Genomic DNA, 16,183 nt, shown 5'->3' with positions numbered 1-16,183 from the left:
TTTATTGAACAAAACTGGGGGAGACTGGGAAAAGGAGGTGGGAGAGGGGAAGAGAGAGGCTGGGAGAGGGGAGGGCAACTACAATGATCAGAGGTTGGGAACAGGTCCCATATAAAGAGAGGCTAAAGACACTGGGACTTTTCAGCTTAAAAAAGAGGAGACGGAGGGGGGACAGGATAGAGGTCTCTAAAAGCAGGAGTTGGGTGGAGAGGGTGCATACAGAAAAGTTCTTCATTAGTTCCCATAAAGAAGGACTAGAGGACACCAAAGGAAAGGAATGGGTAGCAGGCTTCAAACTAGTAACAGAAAGTTCTTCTTCACAAAGCAAAGAGTCAACCTGTGGAACTCCTTGCTGCAGGAGGCTGTGAAGGCTACAACTAGAACAGAGTTTAAAGGGAAGTGAGATCAAGTCATGGAGGTTGGGTCCATGGAGTGCTATTAGCCAGGGGGTAGGAGTGATGTCCCTGCCCAAAGTTTGTGGAAGGCTGGAGAGGGATGGCACGAGACAAATGTCTTGGTCACTGTCTTCGGTCCATCCCCTCCAGGGTCCCTAGGGTTGGCCGCTGTCGGCAGACAGGCTACTGGGCTAGATGGACCTTTGGTCTGACCCAGGACGGCCATTGTAAGCTCAGGGCTCAGAGTCGGGGGTCTCAGTGGACCCCCTTGATTTTCATGCACACCTGCTCCTGGGTGGCCAGGCTAGCAGCTCTCCTGCCCTAGACGGCCACTTTCCTGTGCCTAGTGCTGAGATCGTGGACAAGGTCCACGATGTCCGCTCTAGACCAGGCTGGTGCCCGCTTCTTGAGGTCCCGGGCAAGCTCCCGGGAGCCGCCAGCCTGGTCCTGGGAAGAGGGGGAGGGCTGGGGGGCATCGGGTGGCTGGCTCGAGCCGTGCCAGGTGCAGGGTTTGCTAGCTGGGTGCTGGCAGGCTTGCACCTGGCACGGGCACCGTAGCCAGCCCATGCCCCTTTAAGGGGTCCAGGGCCGGGAGGGGGGCAGACGAGTTTCCCTGGTGTTGGCCAGAGTGGCCACCAGGGAAACCTGGGGAGGACTAGCCTCCCACTAGTTCGAATTAAGGGGCTACACACCCCTTAATTCGAACTAGTAAATTCGAACTAGGCTGAATCCTCGTAAAATGAGGTTTTCCTAGTCCGAACTAAGCGCTCCGCTAGTTCGAATTAAGTTCGAACTAGCGGAGCGCTAGTGTAGCGCCTATGAAAGTTAGTTCGAACTAACATCCGTTAGTTCGAACTAACTCTGTAGTGTAGACATACCCAGAGAGAGGCAGACCACTGCACAAATTTCAGGCTCTGCTCCAAAATGTGGCAAAAATCTGGGCTTGGAAGTAGAGGAAATGGCCAAGTGGTTGGACTCAGTGTTTCATGCCCTCTTGGCTTCTACCTCTGCCCATGTCACTCTGGCAGTTCACAAAGGGATTTTAAGGGTCACTAGGGCCCTATACAAACTCGTCCATCTTTCGCACTTCCAGGAAAGCAGAAGAAAAATATTTTGTCCCAGCCAAAGGGTTCGAAAAATCTATATACCCATCCTCCCCCATTGTCTCAGCAGTCAATGAAACAGGCAAGCAATTCCATTCCTCCTCCTGTTCCCAAGAATAGAGGTGAAAAGACTGGATCTCTTTGAGAGAAAGATTTGACTGCCAGCCTGCAAATCCAGGTGGCAAACAACGAGGCCTTCCTGGGCAAGTACAATTTCAACTTGTAGAATACCACCCACAAGTTCCAGGAATCCTTCCCACATGGGTCAGTAAGAGAGCGATGCCCCCGGGGCTTCTCAACCTGGAGAAAGTGTCCTAAACAGCTCCCAACTCTGAGCTATCTTTGTTTCTGCCCGCCAGCCCCCTTGATCTTCTCCCTTCCAGATCTGGGCAGCAACTGAGCTGCCTTTAGTCTTGCAGCTTCTTATATAGTCCCTCCTGGCTTCTAATTGGCTAATTTTCTCTTAGCCACTCGAACCTCCTGGAGGATTTCTCTATGGCCCTTTTGGCCTTAGGGCCAAGCCCCATTACCATGGCAGACTTTGATCCATATAAAAACTCACCTACTCACTATGGTAGGAGACTATATCCTGAATTTTCAAAGGAAATGATTTTGTGATCTCTACCTATTAATGTTGTTTATTATTTGTATCAGAGCATCTGCATGTTAAGTGATAGAATTGTAGCCGTGTTAGTCTGGGGTAGTTGAAGCAAAATGCAGGACAATGTAGCACTTTAAAGACTAACAAGATGGTTTATTATGAGCTTTCGTGGGCCAGACCCACTTCCTCAGATCAAATAGTGGAAGAAAGTAGTCACAACCATATATACCAAAGGATACAATTAAAAAAATGAACAAATATGAAAAGGACAAATCACATTGCAGAACAGAAGGGGGATGCGGGGGGGGGGGGGGGGGAGAGAGGGGGAGGAAGGAAGGTAAGTATCTGTGAATTGATGATATTAAAGGTAGGGAGAGTGGGATGTTTGTGAGTTAATGGTATTACAGGTGATAATTGGGGAAACTGTCTTGGTAATGGGTGAGATAGTTCAAATTCTTGTTAAGTCCTTGTTGGCAAGTGTCGAATTTTAACATGAATGACAGTTCAGAGGATTCCCTTTCAAGTGCAGATGTAAAAGGTCTTTGTAGCAGAATGCAGGTGGCTAAGTCATTTAGAGCAGTGGTCCCCAATCTTTTTAGGTTGTCGGGCGCCAGGGGGCGTGGCCGTTTGCCCGCCGGGCACCAGGGGGCGGGGTCCCCCCATAGCTGCGTGCCCGGGGGCAGGGCCCCCTCTAAGGGCCGCGCGCCCGGGGCCGGCGCTCCCCGCCACCCCCTCCCTCCCGCCGAGTCCCGCGCGCCCGAGGCCGGCGCTCCTTCCCCCCCCCGCCGAGTGCCGCGCGCCCGAGGCCGGCGCTCCTGCTCCTCCCCCCCCACCGAGTGCCACGCGCCCGAGGCCGGCGCTCCTGCTCCTCCCCCCCCGCCGAGTGCCGCACGCCCGGGACCGGCGCTCCCCCCGCCGCCTCCCGCCGAGTGCCGCGCGCCCGGCGCTCCCCCCGCAAGCGCCCATGTGCCTGGGGCCAGGCCAGCCCCGAGCACCTGGCGGGTGCATTGAAATGCCCCCGCGGGCGCCATGGCGCCCGCGGGCACCGTGTTGGGGACCACTGATTTAGAGAGTGTCCTTTCTGGTTAAAGTGGCAAGAAACTGTTTTCTCTTTGTGATCTTGTCTGATATCTGTTTTGTGGGCATTAATCCTTTGGCGAAGTGTCTGAGATGTTTGTCCAATGTACATAGCAGACGGACACTTTCGGCACATGATAGCATAGATTATATTTCTGGATGCGCAGGAATATGTGTTCTTGATCTTATAACTCACTTGGTTAGGTCCAATAATGGTATCAGCAGAATGAATATGTGGACAAAGCTGGCAATGGGGTTTGTTGCAAGGGAAGGTACCAGGGTTGGTATTAGTGTGGTATGTCCTGTGGTGGTTGGTAAGAATCATCTTGAGGTTAGGTGGTTGTCTATAGGAGACTATGGGTCTGTCTCCCAGAGCCTCTTTGAGTATGGTATCCTGTTCCAATATAGGCTGTAGTTTATTGATAATGTGTTGGACAGGTTTAAGTTGGGGGTTGTAGGTGATGACAAGTGGTGTTCTATTGTTGGTTTTCTTGGGTCTGTCTTGAAGTAGATGGTTTCTAGGTATTCGTCTGGCTCTTTCAATTTGCTTTTTTATTTCTCTGGGTGGGTAGTTGAGATTTATAAATGCTTGGTAGAGATCCTGAAGCTTCTGGTCTCTGTCAGTGGGATTAGAGCAGATGCGGTTGTATCGAAGGGCTTGGCTATAGACGATGGATCGTGTGGTGTGTTCTTGATGGGAGCTGGATGCATGTAGGTAACTGTATGAGTCGATGGTTTTCTGTAGAGAGTGGTGTCTAATTTTCCATTGTTGATTTGTACGGTGGTGTCCAGGAAGTGGATCTCTCGTGTAGAATGGTCCAGGCTGAGGTTGATGGTGGGGTGTAGGTTGTTGAAATCTCTGTGGAATATCTCCAGTGTTTCTTGGCCATGCGTCCAGATCATAAAGATGTCATCGATGTACCGTAGGTAGAGGAGGGGTGAAAGGGGACGGGAGTTGAGGAAACGTTGTTCTAGGTCAGCCATAAAGATGTTAGCATACTGTGGGGCCATGCGTGTACCCATGGCTGTGCCGCTGATCTGGAGGTATAAGTTGTTCTCAAACTGGAAATAATTGTGGGTGAGAACAAAGTTACATAGGTCTGCTATCAGGTTGGCAGTAGTGTCCTCTGGGATAGTGTTTCTAATTGCTTGTAATCCGTCTTCATGTGGGATGTTGGTATATAGAGCTTCTACATCCATGGTGGCAAGGATGGTATTATTGGGGAGGTTATCGATGTTTTGTAGTTTCCTTAGGAAGTCAGTAGTGTCTCGGAGATAGCAGGGGGTATTGGTTACGAAGGGTTTGAGAAGAGTGTCTACATAGCTGGATAGACCAGTAGTGAGCGTGCCAATACCAGAGATGATGGGACGTCCGGGGTGCCCAGGTTTATGGATCTTGGGAAGTAGATAGAACAATCCTGGTCGGGGGTCAGAAGGTGATTCTGTGAGGATTTGTTCCCGAGTAGCTGTGGGGAGAATTTGAACTATCTCACCCATTACCAAGACAGTTTCCCCAATTATCACCTATAATACCATTAACTCACAAACATCCCACTCTCCCTACCTTTAATATCATCAATTCACAGACACTTACCTTCCTTCCTCCCCCTCCCCCTCCCCCCCCCCCGCATCCCCCTTCTGTTCTGCAATGTGATTTGTCCTTTTCATATTTGTTCATTTTTTTAATTGTATCCTTTGGTATATATGGTTGTGACTACTTTCTTCCACTATTTGATCTGAGGAAGTGGGTCTGGCCCACGAAAGCTCATCATCTAATAAACCATCTTGTTAGTTTTTAAAGTGCTACATTGTCCTGCATTTTGCATGTTAAGTGTGCATGGAAGAGGGAACAACTATAAATTAAGAACATGTAAAAGCCACTCAACTTATTAGACACTAACAGATGTGTATTGCAAGATTCACAGCAACCTCCAGTCCCTTTGACTACCATGCAAGTTGAGAAACTCAGAAGCTGGCAAGATCAAATTCAAATCACACAATCACATGCTTTACTTTTATTTGAAAGTGTCCAACTAATGCAACATAGGAATAGAGAGAGAAGTACATTTTTGTAGCACAACCAAGAAACAATGTTCCTAGTAAGTTGGAAATAGATGGATGCTTTACTAGCTTATAAGAGGATGTTACTGTACTTTTATGGCACAGCCTGAACTTTAACAGAATATCAAAGTTGTGCTGATGTAGACAGTCTTCCAGATCTGTCTCAGAAGGAGATCAGGGTTTTCCTAGGCTCTGCGGATGTCCTACTAATGTAATCAGAACAGCTCCATACATCATGGAATGGGCATTTTAAGTAGCATGTTTCAAAAAAGGCTCTTTGAAAGAGCAACAAGCAGGCCTGTGGCATCTCAGAGACTAACAAATTTATTAGGTCATGAGCTTTCATGGGGAAAACCCACTTCATTGGATGAGTTGAAGTGGAAATTACATAATTCAGGGTAACTATAACAGTAAAAGAAGTTACCTGTCAATTGTAGGACCGGTGTTAATTAAGCTAATTAAGTATCTCATTCATAGTATTTGGTGTGGAGATGCAAATATCAAAGTCAGGGAAATTGCCTTTGTAGTGCATTAACCAGTTAAGATCTTTATTCAAACTTAGGTCGATAGTATTGAACTTGTAAATGAACTTCAGTTCAGGTGTAATCGGGTGGTAAAATTCTTTTGTAGAAGAATGGCTACTTTTAAATCCATTATTGAATGTCCAGGGAGGTTAAAATGTTCCCCTACAGGCATATGTATGCTACCATTCCTGATATCTGATTTGTGTCCATTTATCCTTCGTTGCAAAGACTGTCCCGTTTGGCCAATATACCTGGCAGAGGGGCATTGCTGGCACTTGATAGTGTATATCATATTAATAGATCTGCATGTATCTGAGCCCCTGGTGGCGTTAGGTCCTGTGGTGGTGTTGTTTGTATAGATATGCGGTCAGAGTTGGCAATGGGGTAGGTTCCTGGATGAGTGTTTCTGTGATGTGGTGAGTGGCTGCTGGTAAGTAATTGCTTCAGGTTGTGGGGCTCTCTGAAAGAGGACGTGCTTGGGAGAGAAATATATAATTGTAGATTGTTTTTAAAGCACTCAAATGATGTGATAATAGACACCAATTTAAGAATCAGGATAGACTGTTTGCAAAATCAAAATCCCCCCCCCAAATAATTTGAAGTCATAATTACTACAGTACCACATTGTTATCTCTTTGAAACATTATACCAGGAATGTCTTTGAAAATATGTAGGAACTTAAAGAATGCACTTAGGAAAAAGAGAGCATTGACATTTTTAAAATGAGTTGTATGAGGTGCATGTGCCAAAACCGTTACAGGGTTATTTTGAAGTTTTGCTGCTTAAAACGAATGTCACTCAGTTAGTTGTGAGATAATGGAACAAATATGTCCCAGAGCAGTTCTAGCCTTCAGTTGTGTCTTTGGACTATCTCCAGACTTTCCTGTCCCACAGACTCAGAGTTATATAAAAACGATGGGTCAAATCCTGCCCTGTGCTGCATGGGCGTGTTATTAAGAAAATAGATACAGGGAGCATCATACTCCGTTTCCACCCAGTAGAGCAGATACCAACTCAGTGCTCAAGAGAGTACTAGACGGGGGATCAGGCTGCTGTGCCTGCTGGCACTCCACAGCCCCAGCGGATTTGCTGGCAAGTGGGTGTGTCTTAGCAACATACGGGCAGCACACTTCTGCTGGGAATTCAAGCAGTTCCTTTTAAAAAGGCAGCATATGTCAGCCTCACCACAGGTTTTGTACCCATCTGTCCCCTCCATTGCCTCCAGCCAGCCTGGCAGAATGTCTCCAGGCTTGCACTGCTCCTGCAATGTGGCTCCAACAAGCCAGAACAAGTGATAAGCCTAATATCAATTGGTCTGGGATGTCAATATTAACAGCACATTGAGGAGTGATGTCTGAGCAACAGCTTCTGTCAGAGCAGCTCTTGAGAGGTGTAGTTTCAGCCTTAAAAGTCACATTTACCTACTTTCTTCACATTATTTTAGTATCTATATTTCTTAAGAAAAAAATCAAACTTTGATTTCAGATCAGGTTTATTTTTTCTTCTCATTTTGTAACCTTTTCTTAGGTGATAGGCATCTTTGACTTTTAAGTCTTCTGAAGCAGGAAAATAAGAATTCCACAGGTCAGGATGATATAGGTACAGTGAGAAGGATTCTTGTGATTTTGCAGTATTCAGATAACATATTGCTTCCAGAGTACTGGACTCCCAAGATCTCTTTCTTAATTAGTAACAGCTAATTTAGGCACCATCATTTTGTATGTGTAGTTGGGATTATATTTTGCCATGTACTTTGCTTGGTATTAACATTTAATGTTATCTGCCATTTTGTTGCTAAGTCACCCACTGTTGTGAGAGCCCTTTGTAACTCTTTGCAGTCTGTTTTGAATATAACTGTCTTGGGTATTTTCATATCACCTGCAAACTTTGCCACCTCACTTTTTACCCCTTTTTGACAACCATTTATGAATATGTTGAACAACACTGATCCCAGAACAGTGAGATCCCAATGGGAGCATCTCCATTTATTTCTGTCTGTTCTCAAAATGGGTCATTTATTCCTTTGTTTCCTTATCTTTTAACTGGAGTGCCTGGGGATGCTTTCAGGATCATGTGTGGATCTTTAATGTAATTTCATTACAAGCCTTTTGTTATCTTAATTCCCCCTTCCTCCAGTTATGAACCACTTCCCTGCCCCAATGGCAGAAGTTGATAGCAGCACAGAACTTGTCAACTAGAGCCTGGTAAATTTGTGGATATCTGCTCTATATCTGTGGGTATCTGCAAATCATTTTGCTGATATGGCTGCAGATACTAATTTTGTATCCATGCGGGACTTTACTCATCACATTCCACGCTAAAGCTCTGGTCCTATTTTTTTTCAGTGGATGCTTGAAAGCAGAGAACCTACGCAGTTAGTGCCTGTGGTAGGCATCCTGGTACTCCCTAATATGCATGCATGATCCTACTCATGAACTGCTTTGGAAGATTATAGGCACTCTGTCCGTGGACTTTTTTAAGGAACAGTGTTTGATATGGTATTCTGTTTGCAGAGACGGGAATTCTAGATGTACTGTGCTTACATAATAATATAGAACATAATAAAGGTTGTTAATATAGTGAAAGCTCTAAGCTTTTCCAGTCCCCAAGGTTAAAGAAAAGCCAAGCAAGAGTCTAAACCAGTGAAATTATACTCAAGTCACTTGAAATTTACATGTTGGATGAGTTGTTCTAACCAAATTTGCAATATTGTACTGAAATTTGTTAGATTCTTTCTTGAGAGTTGTGATGGATGGGAGGAGTGCTGTCCTTTTCTGAACAGCCCAGCAGTCGGCATCTAAAGGGTTAAACTCAGGTAGCTAGAAAGTGTTGGCAGGAAGCAAGGAGAACCAATGGGAAGTAAGTGTTGAGATTTGAATGGAAAGATAATCTGCTTAATGTGTTTTCTTTGTGAAAGTTTAAGCCAGGAGCTAGGGGTAAAAGATGAATTGAACTATGCAGGGATATCTGGGCCTAGAATCGGACTGAACCTTAGAAGTATGGATACATGAATAGATAGGTAATGTTTATTTAGAGGTAATCGGGTTATTTTCTTTGTTTTGTTGTTTGGTTAAACTTCTCTGTGCTGAGTCTGCAGGGGCTCACAGTGCAACCCGTGCCAACTACAGGCAGCGCGGCCCCTCCCGGTGCGGGGATTCTCGTCACTGGGCTGCCTGCATGCAGCTCCGGCGCGAGGAGGTGGGGCGCGAGCCAGAGGGCAGGACACTGGCGTGACATGGCGTTGTGACGTCACAGCCGGTGACTGCCAGATTCAAAAAGGCTCCAGCAGCCCTGCAAAGTGGAAGGCAGAAGCCAGGTAGGGGAGGGGAAGAGGCTTGTGCTGAGGGGAGGGGTCAGGTCAGGAGAAAGGAGAAGGCACCAAGGGGCAGGGTGCAGGAGAGACAAATGCCAGGGGGCCAAGTGGAGACGTGCGTGTGTTTTTATTTTATTTATTTTTTTTTGCTCAACGAAAATTTTTAGCCTGCGTGTTTGGTATTTTTTGGGAGAACATCCCTACTTGCGGCCCGCAGCTGTTTTCTTTGGAGTAATATGGCCCTCGCCACTTTCCGAGTTGTGCAGGCCTGAAGTAGCCAAATATGCTTTACCAAGTATATATTTTTATTTTGTTAATAAAATCACCTTTTTTAAGGCTATAATCTGATTCTTGTGTCCTGGAAGATAATCGGAGGTCTGTGTATGCATGCCTAAGACTGTGAGGTCAGCTATCAGAGATGACCATTTGTTTTTTCAAGCTCTCTTGTAGTAAAAGAACTTGGGATGCCCCTCTGGAAGAAGTTCCCAAGGGATTTCTTCCTGGGTTCAAGAAAAAAAGGTTTTTTTTTCACTTGCTGGTGGCAGCAAGTTCCCAAGGTCAAGGAATCTGTAACCTTGGAGAGTTCTTTTTAAAGAGAAGCCTATAAAGGCAAGGTATTTTTAATATCTCTCATGGGCCCCCACCTTCTGCACAAGAAGTGCCAGAGTGGGGAACAACCTTGACAAAGGTGCTGCGCAGATCTTTGTGTAATTACTCTCTGTCTCTTAATTTATTTGTTTTGAGCTGCAGCTCCTGGGTAATCCAGGAGTCTTTAGAATTAAATACATCTGTACAAAGTATAAAGCTAGAGAGTTTGACTCTCATTCTGTTACACCAGTTTGAGGTCATTAGAGTTACACAAGTATAAAACTTGTGCAGTGGAGTGAAGAATCAGATTCACAGTCTTTAATTAATAAAGTCATCGTTGTTTTGTTTTTAGGCTCGCAGCGTGCCTCTTCTATTGCTGCTTCACGACTGGAACAGGCCATGTCTGAAGTAACTATGCAGAATGCTGCCCTGAAGCAAGGACCCATGCAACTATGGACAACACTTGAACAAATTTGGCTAGAATCTGGTATGTCTCAGTGTGTATGCAGAACTTTAAAAAACAAATGAGAGTAACAAGTTCTAGAGCCATTTGCAAATAAACCACTATGGCTAAGATTTCATAAGTGAATTTATTCCTCTGAGGTTCTTCTTCAGGGGCTGACTCTGATCCCACCAATGATGATAAGATTCCCATTGGCTTACATGGGAGAAGGATGAGTTGCTTTTTCTGTACATATTTTCTGCAAGTTTAAGTATTGTTCTCTTAAGACCAACCACATCTCTCTTGTTTGTGGAATTTAGAAGAATTGTCTCTTCCTGCTATTTGATAGTCTTGAGGCAACATAGAATGAAATAAATATTACTTGGGCACATTCTCAAAAGATGTAAATTGTCATAGCTGCATTGACTGTTAGTTTTAGTAATAGAATCTGAGGGCTGGAAGAGACCTCAGCATGTCATCGAGTTCAACCCCCTGCTAAAAGCAGGACCAACCCCAACTAAATCATCCCAGCCAGGGCTTTGTCAAGCTGGGACATAAAAACCTCTAGAGATGGAAGTTCCATCACCTCCCTAGGTAACCCATTCTAGTGCTTCACCGCCCTTCTAGTAAAATAGTTTTTCCTAGTCTTCAACTGAAACCTCCCTCCCTCCAACTTGAGATCATTGCTCCTCATTTTGTCATCTGTCACCACTTAGAGTACTCTCTCTCCATCCTCTTTAGAATCCCCCTACGGGTAGTTGAAGAGTCTTATCAAATCCCTCCTTACTCGTCTCTTCTGTAGACTAAATAAGCCCAAATCCTCAGCCTCTCCTCACAAGTCATGTGCTCCAGGCTCCTAATCATTTTTGTTGCACTTCACTGGACTCTCCAATGTGTCCACATCCTTTCTGTAATGGGAGGCCCAGGATAGGATGCAAAATTCCAGTTGTGACCTCACCTGTGTTGAATAAAGAGAAATAATCACTTCCCTAGATTTACTGGCAATGCTTCTTCTAATGCACCCCAGTATGTCATTAGCCTTCTTGGCTACAAGGGCACACTGTTTACTCATATCCAGCTTCTCATCCACTGTAATCCCCGGGTCTTTTTCTGCAGAATTGCCCTGCCCCTTCCCTGACTCCTGGTCCCTACCCTGACCCTCAGGCCCAGCCTTTGGGCAAAGTGAGCAAGGTGGTCACCTTGGGCCCTGTGAGTCCCCACATTCAGGACCCTGCACTGCCCAGCTTCCGGCCCCATCCACCTAGCCAGGAGCCATGTAGCTCAGCGTGCTGCCTTGAGCCCCTCACGCTTTTTGGCTGGGCCTGCTGCCCCTTTTACTAGGCCCTCTTTCTCTCCATTGTGTGCTCGCCCCCGCTCTTGCTCACTCTCTTTCTCTAGGCTGAGGCAGGCAGTTGGGGTACAGGAGGAGGAGCGGGCTCTCATGCAGAATCAGGGATGAGGGATTTGAGATGCAGGAGGGGACATGCCAGACACTTTCCAGGAGCCACCAGGAGCTAGGCAGGAAGCCTGCCAGCACCATTGGCACACCGGCCAGACTTTTAACAGCTCAGTCAAGGGTGATGAGCCTGCAGGGTCCCTCTTCGACTGGATGTTCCAGTTGAATACTGGACACCTAGCAACCCTAGTTGTATAAGGTTAGCAGTAAGGGTCCATTTTCAGGGCCAGCTGAAAATTCTTGCATTGGAATTCTGTTCTTGCAGACACTACTTTCTTCCACAGATCCTTGGGCCTACAACTGTGACTCTGCAGTGTTACCAGCTAGCTACCTGAGGAAGCCTAGCTGGTAACCTGGCACTCTTTCTGCAGCAGAATCTTGCAAATTCTCACATCACTAATCGGTACAGCTGATAAATCTCATATAAAACAGTATCACCCTTCTCAGCAAAGATGTCTTTTATCAGCACAACTTCAGTACTTAGATAAAATATACAGTACGTACTACTGAATATGCTAAATGTAAATATTAAGTTTAATATACTTAAATATATGTGTACAAAAGAATTTACCCAGCATTGGTTGGGTCCTTAACTCAATTATTTTTTGTTGTTCTTCATTTAAATCATTGTTCTGGGGTGGAGCTGGGGATAAGGGAGGCAGTATGCAGGCTGCCCCAGAGAGAGAGGGCTACCCCAGCCCTCTCTCACTGCAGCAACTTGGGGCCAGGTGAGATGTACCTCTCCATGGCTGCTAAGATGCCAGCAAACACAGCTGGGATAAGGGTGCATTTCCCTCAGGAATACCCAGCAATATTCCCATAAGACCGGGAGGGAATGCAGCCCCCCCTTTTCCCTCCTCTCTCCCCCCCCCCCCCGACACACACTCTAAAGAGCATTTGAGGGGTGGGAGACTCAGGGCTGGAGCAGACCTGGATGGGGGGAAGGGGCTGCACTCCCAGCCAGCCCTTTTCACCCCCCTGGTGATTGTCTTTCTTTTCTGAATATTTTTATGCAGCCCTGTATGCATCAGGAGACTGTGGGGACCTTAGCCTCCTTCTTCCCTTGCACAACCAAACCCTTAGCTTGTTCAAATGTGGTGGTCCTGGCTTTTATGGTTTTGGAGTTCTTGATCAAACAGACAGACAGACAGACAGACTTGCTCGCCCATGTTGCGCTGCCCCTTAGAAATGCTGCCCCAGCGTTTCAAAGGGGTAGCGCAGCTTTAACGCCTGCGATTAACGCGTTAAAAAAATGAACGCGTTAATCCTGTCCTGCGTTAATTGCAGGCATTAATGCACATCCTGTTTAAAGAAAAGAACAAGGCACATCAAGTGATGTGTCATCCTGTATCATGGTAATACTTGCTTATTTATTTGCTAGTTCATTGAATTCAATGATCTGCATGGGTCTTTTATGTAATTCAGCTTATTTGAAGCATTTGGTGGGAGATGAACATTAAAGATCTAGGTCACCTTTCTGTGCCAAGAAGCCATGTGTCTGTAATCCATTATCCTGAAGAATTCCTTAGGCAGCCTACATCTTTGCTGCAATGTGAAAAAAATAAGACACAAGTTTATGATTAGAATTTGCTATGACAGACCCACTAGGGACATGGGAATATGGGAACTTGGAAAGCAAATTTAAGATTGAAGTAGTGGCTGCCCATCATCAGAAGAGAAAAGTAGTTTCAAATAGACTCCATTTGTTGTTTTTCTTTTTAAAGAATAAACTAAGCAACCTTAATTCTGCCTGTTTTGTACCACAGTCCTTCCTATCTGAAGTTATATCCTGCAAACTCTCACTATACTGCACAATAAAAATATTGCTAGATGAGACTTCTAAATTATAGGCTGTGATATTTGTTTCAATCACAGACAGTGGAGGTAGAGATCTTAAAATAAAAAAATCCATTTCATTGGTATAGTGGCTATACCAATAATCTTCTCCCATCTCATCTACATCATACTTATTGTAAAAGCTTAAATAATCTATAATGCATATAATCTTAAATGTGAGAGTAATCCACGTTTATATGTTTAAATACTTATCTCTAAACAAAGAACACTTGCATTTATTTGTTTAAATGGTGACATCAGTTGTATCAGTCATTTACATATCACATACCTGAGAGTCTTAAACCCCTAAAGTAGATAGAGACATGGAATGAAATCCTAGTAGACCTTTCATTATTTCAGTGGAGTCAGGATTTCACCCAGGGGCCATTCATAAAGAATGAGAAACAATTTTTAAAGTATTTTTCTTTTTACAGTATGTGGCCAAAAGAGGGTCAGAGTAAGCTCAATAAATGTCTAATAGGCATTATGACAGGCTAGTGTTTGTGTTTACTTATTAAATGAAACTGCTTCTCATTGGTGGTACAGACTTTGTCAAAGATTTGTTTATAAGGGCATCTTAAAAAGGAAACTATTAAGGTTGATTCAGATAGAAAATATGGGTGCAGTATTAATGAATAACTGTCAACACATTTATACTGTATATAACCCTTCTCCCAGGAGGAACCACTAGCAGCCCGGGCTGGGTTCAATAAAGGGTTCCATTGATTCAACACAGAACTGGCTCAAACCCCTCCCTCTCCCCCCGGGAAATGTACACACCACCCCTGGAGAATTCTGACAGGCAATGCTTCCCCACTCCACAAGCACAGAGTATGAGTATAAAAAGGTTTTTTTTTTAATAAAAGGTATAGACTCTGATTAACCTTTTGTGGACTTAGTGCCAAATGTATTTGTGGGCCCCTATGGGGCAATGGAGTATGGTAGGGAAGTCAGTCCTCCACCAAGGGGCCAGCCAGAGACATGGCATAGCTGGGGAAGCCCCACTCTGCTCACCCCAGTGAAAGTATTTTCAAACCAGCAGTTGCTAGATGCACAATGGCCTGCCTGACTCTGTGCTTTCAGCATTCCCTATGGCATGCCACACAACTCCCCCACACCGAAAACTACCTTCTCCTCCAATACAGAGTTAGGTGTTGTCCAGTGTTCTTCCTTTATGCAAATTAAGCCTCCCACATCATTAAATCATCGTTTGACTACGGAGCCTACAAAGAAATGGACTGAAGTTTAATATGTTACATTTCCATACCATAAAATACAATTTGTGGATCATAAATTCCTTGTTGTTTTCATAGCTTTTTAATCATTATGATTACTGCAGAGGGTTTACAGATACACAGGCACATCTGGAAGGAAGAACAAGTACTCTTCAGATTACATACTTTGTATTACAGACTATATGTAATCTCACATTCTTTCCTCCTGACCTTAATTCTTACCTTATATGGGCTGACTTGTATTTTGTTTTGGTTGGTAGTAGAGCAGCTAAGATGGTGATATGCAGATGCAATATTCTCCATAGGCCTAACTTCACCTTGTTTTGGCGTATCAACTCAAGTGTTTTAAGTTAGAGTAGGGGCGGGAAACCTAAGGCCTGGGGGCTGGATGAGGCATCCAGCCCCTGGGGCTCAGGGCTCCCCCCTATCCCAGCATTGGGGAGCCTGTGTTGGCACTCCAGTCCTTACCGCCATCCTGCAGGGGTGGAGCACACAAAATCTACTAGCTTGGGCCTCCTTGGTTCTGCTGTGCAAAGGGAATGTGGGAAGTGTCTCTCCTTCTCAGTTGGGGGCCACATCCGTGAGGTGGGTTTTTTTCTTTTTTTTTATTGGCTTCTCACTTGTGTGTGACCCTTGACTGATTTTTCTGCAGGTCAGTGGCCCCTGACCTAAAAAAAGACAAATGCTTAAGTGCTTCATGCTCCTAGGTACTGGGTGTTCTTCCTCCTCCTTGCAAACTTAAAAGTTGTTACTTCTGGCATCTTATTCCTAGCTAAGTGCAAGTGCTGGCCCCTAATAATTGGGGTGGAATCCTGACCCCACTGAAATTGGAGGCAAAACTCCCTTTGATTTCAATGGAGCCAGGATTTCACCATAATTATTAAGGGCCAGCACCTGTGCTGCTACATTTGGGAGTTACCAAACAATGTATTTTTCTTCAGGATGTGAATTGTCACTTTGCATACCCAAGTCTGATTTGTTACCATAGGCATATCATCAGCTGCTGTGCGTGGCAGGAAAACATTGTTTGCCATGGGAAGAGAAAGTAAAATATTTTCTGCCCACAACATTTTGAATAAAGTTCAGAATATCCTCAATTTGATGAGGTATCTGCATTCCCCTGCAGCTTTGGGAAGGGTCTGTTTACCGAGATTCTACTCTGATTAAGCATACAATTTCTTTCCTGCAAAAAATACACTGAGTGTATGATCTTCTTTTAAAAAGTGAGCTCCTTTTGAAAGCTGAATATTTTGCATGTGAAAGGAGCCACATTGACAACCTTGGAGAACAGCATCATTTATTTATCTACAGCACAGCACAGACAAGGTCAACTATGTACAAGCTTCTCCATGGTGTCCCACCCATGTCCGGGAAAGATCACCAACAGGACTTAAATGGGATTCAGAAATTATGGCTCTTCATTATTTGACCAATCAGTATCTGCCAATAAGTGCCAGTTGCAATGTAGACTGAGGCCATGGTCTTATTTAAGATAGGCCACAGAACAGCCTTCAGATGACAATAACTCTGGGTTGCTACCAACCTGTGATGT

The 16,183-nt window shown here is 45.0% G+C and overlaps 1 protein-coding gene across 2 annotated transcripts in view; it reads left to right on the top strand.

The window, feature by feature from the left end:
• Positions 1-16,183, top strand: part of TTC7A (tetratricopeptide repeat domain 7A) — a 229,535-nt gene that overhangs the window by 157,876 nt on the left and 55,476 nt on the right. For both annotated transcript variants that reach the window (XM_006125491.5, XM_075925403.2), the window contains one exon: positions 10,015-10,149. In XM_006125491.5, the coding sequence (XP_006125553.3) occupies positions 10,015-10,149 (135 nt within the window). The remainder of the gene's footprint in view (positions 1-10,014; positions 10,150-16,183) is intronic.

This window comes from Pelodiscus sinensis, chromosome 3, assembly GCF_052426305.1.
Source record: "Pelodiscus sinensis isolate ZL-2025 chromosome 3, ASM5242630v1, whole genome shotgun sequence".
Lineage (NCBI taxonomy): Eukaryota > Metazoa > Chordata > Testudines > Trionychidae > Pelodiscus > Pelodiscus sinensis.
Note: the sequence above shows the minus strand (reverse complement) of the source record. Positions and strands in the feature narration are given on the sequence as shown.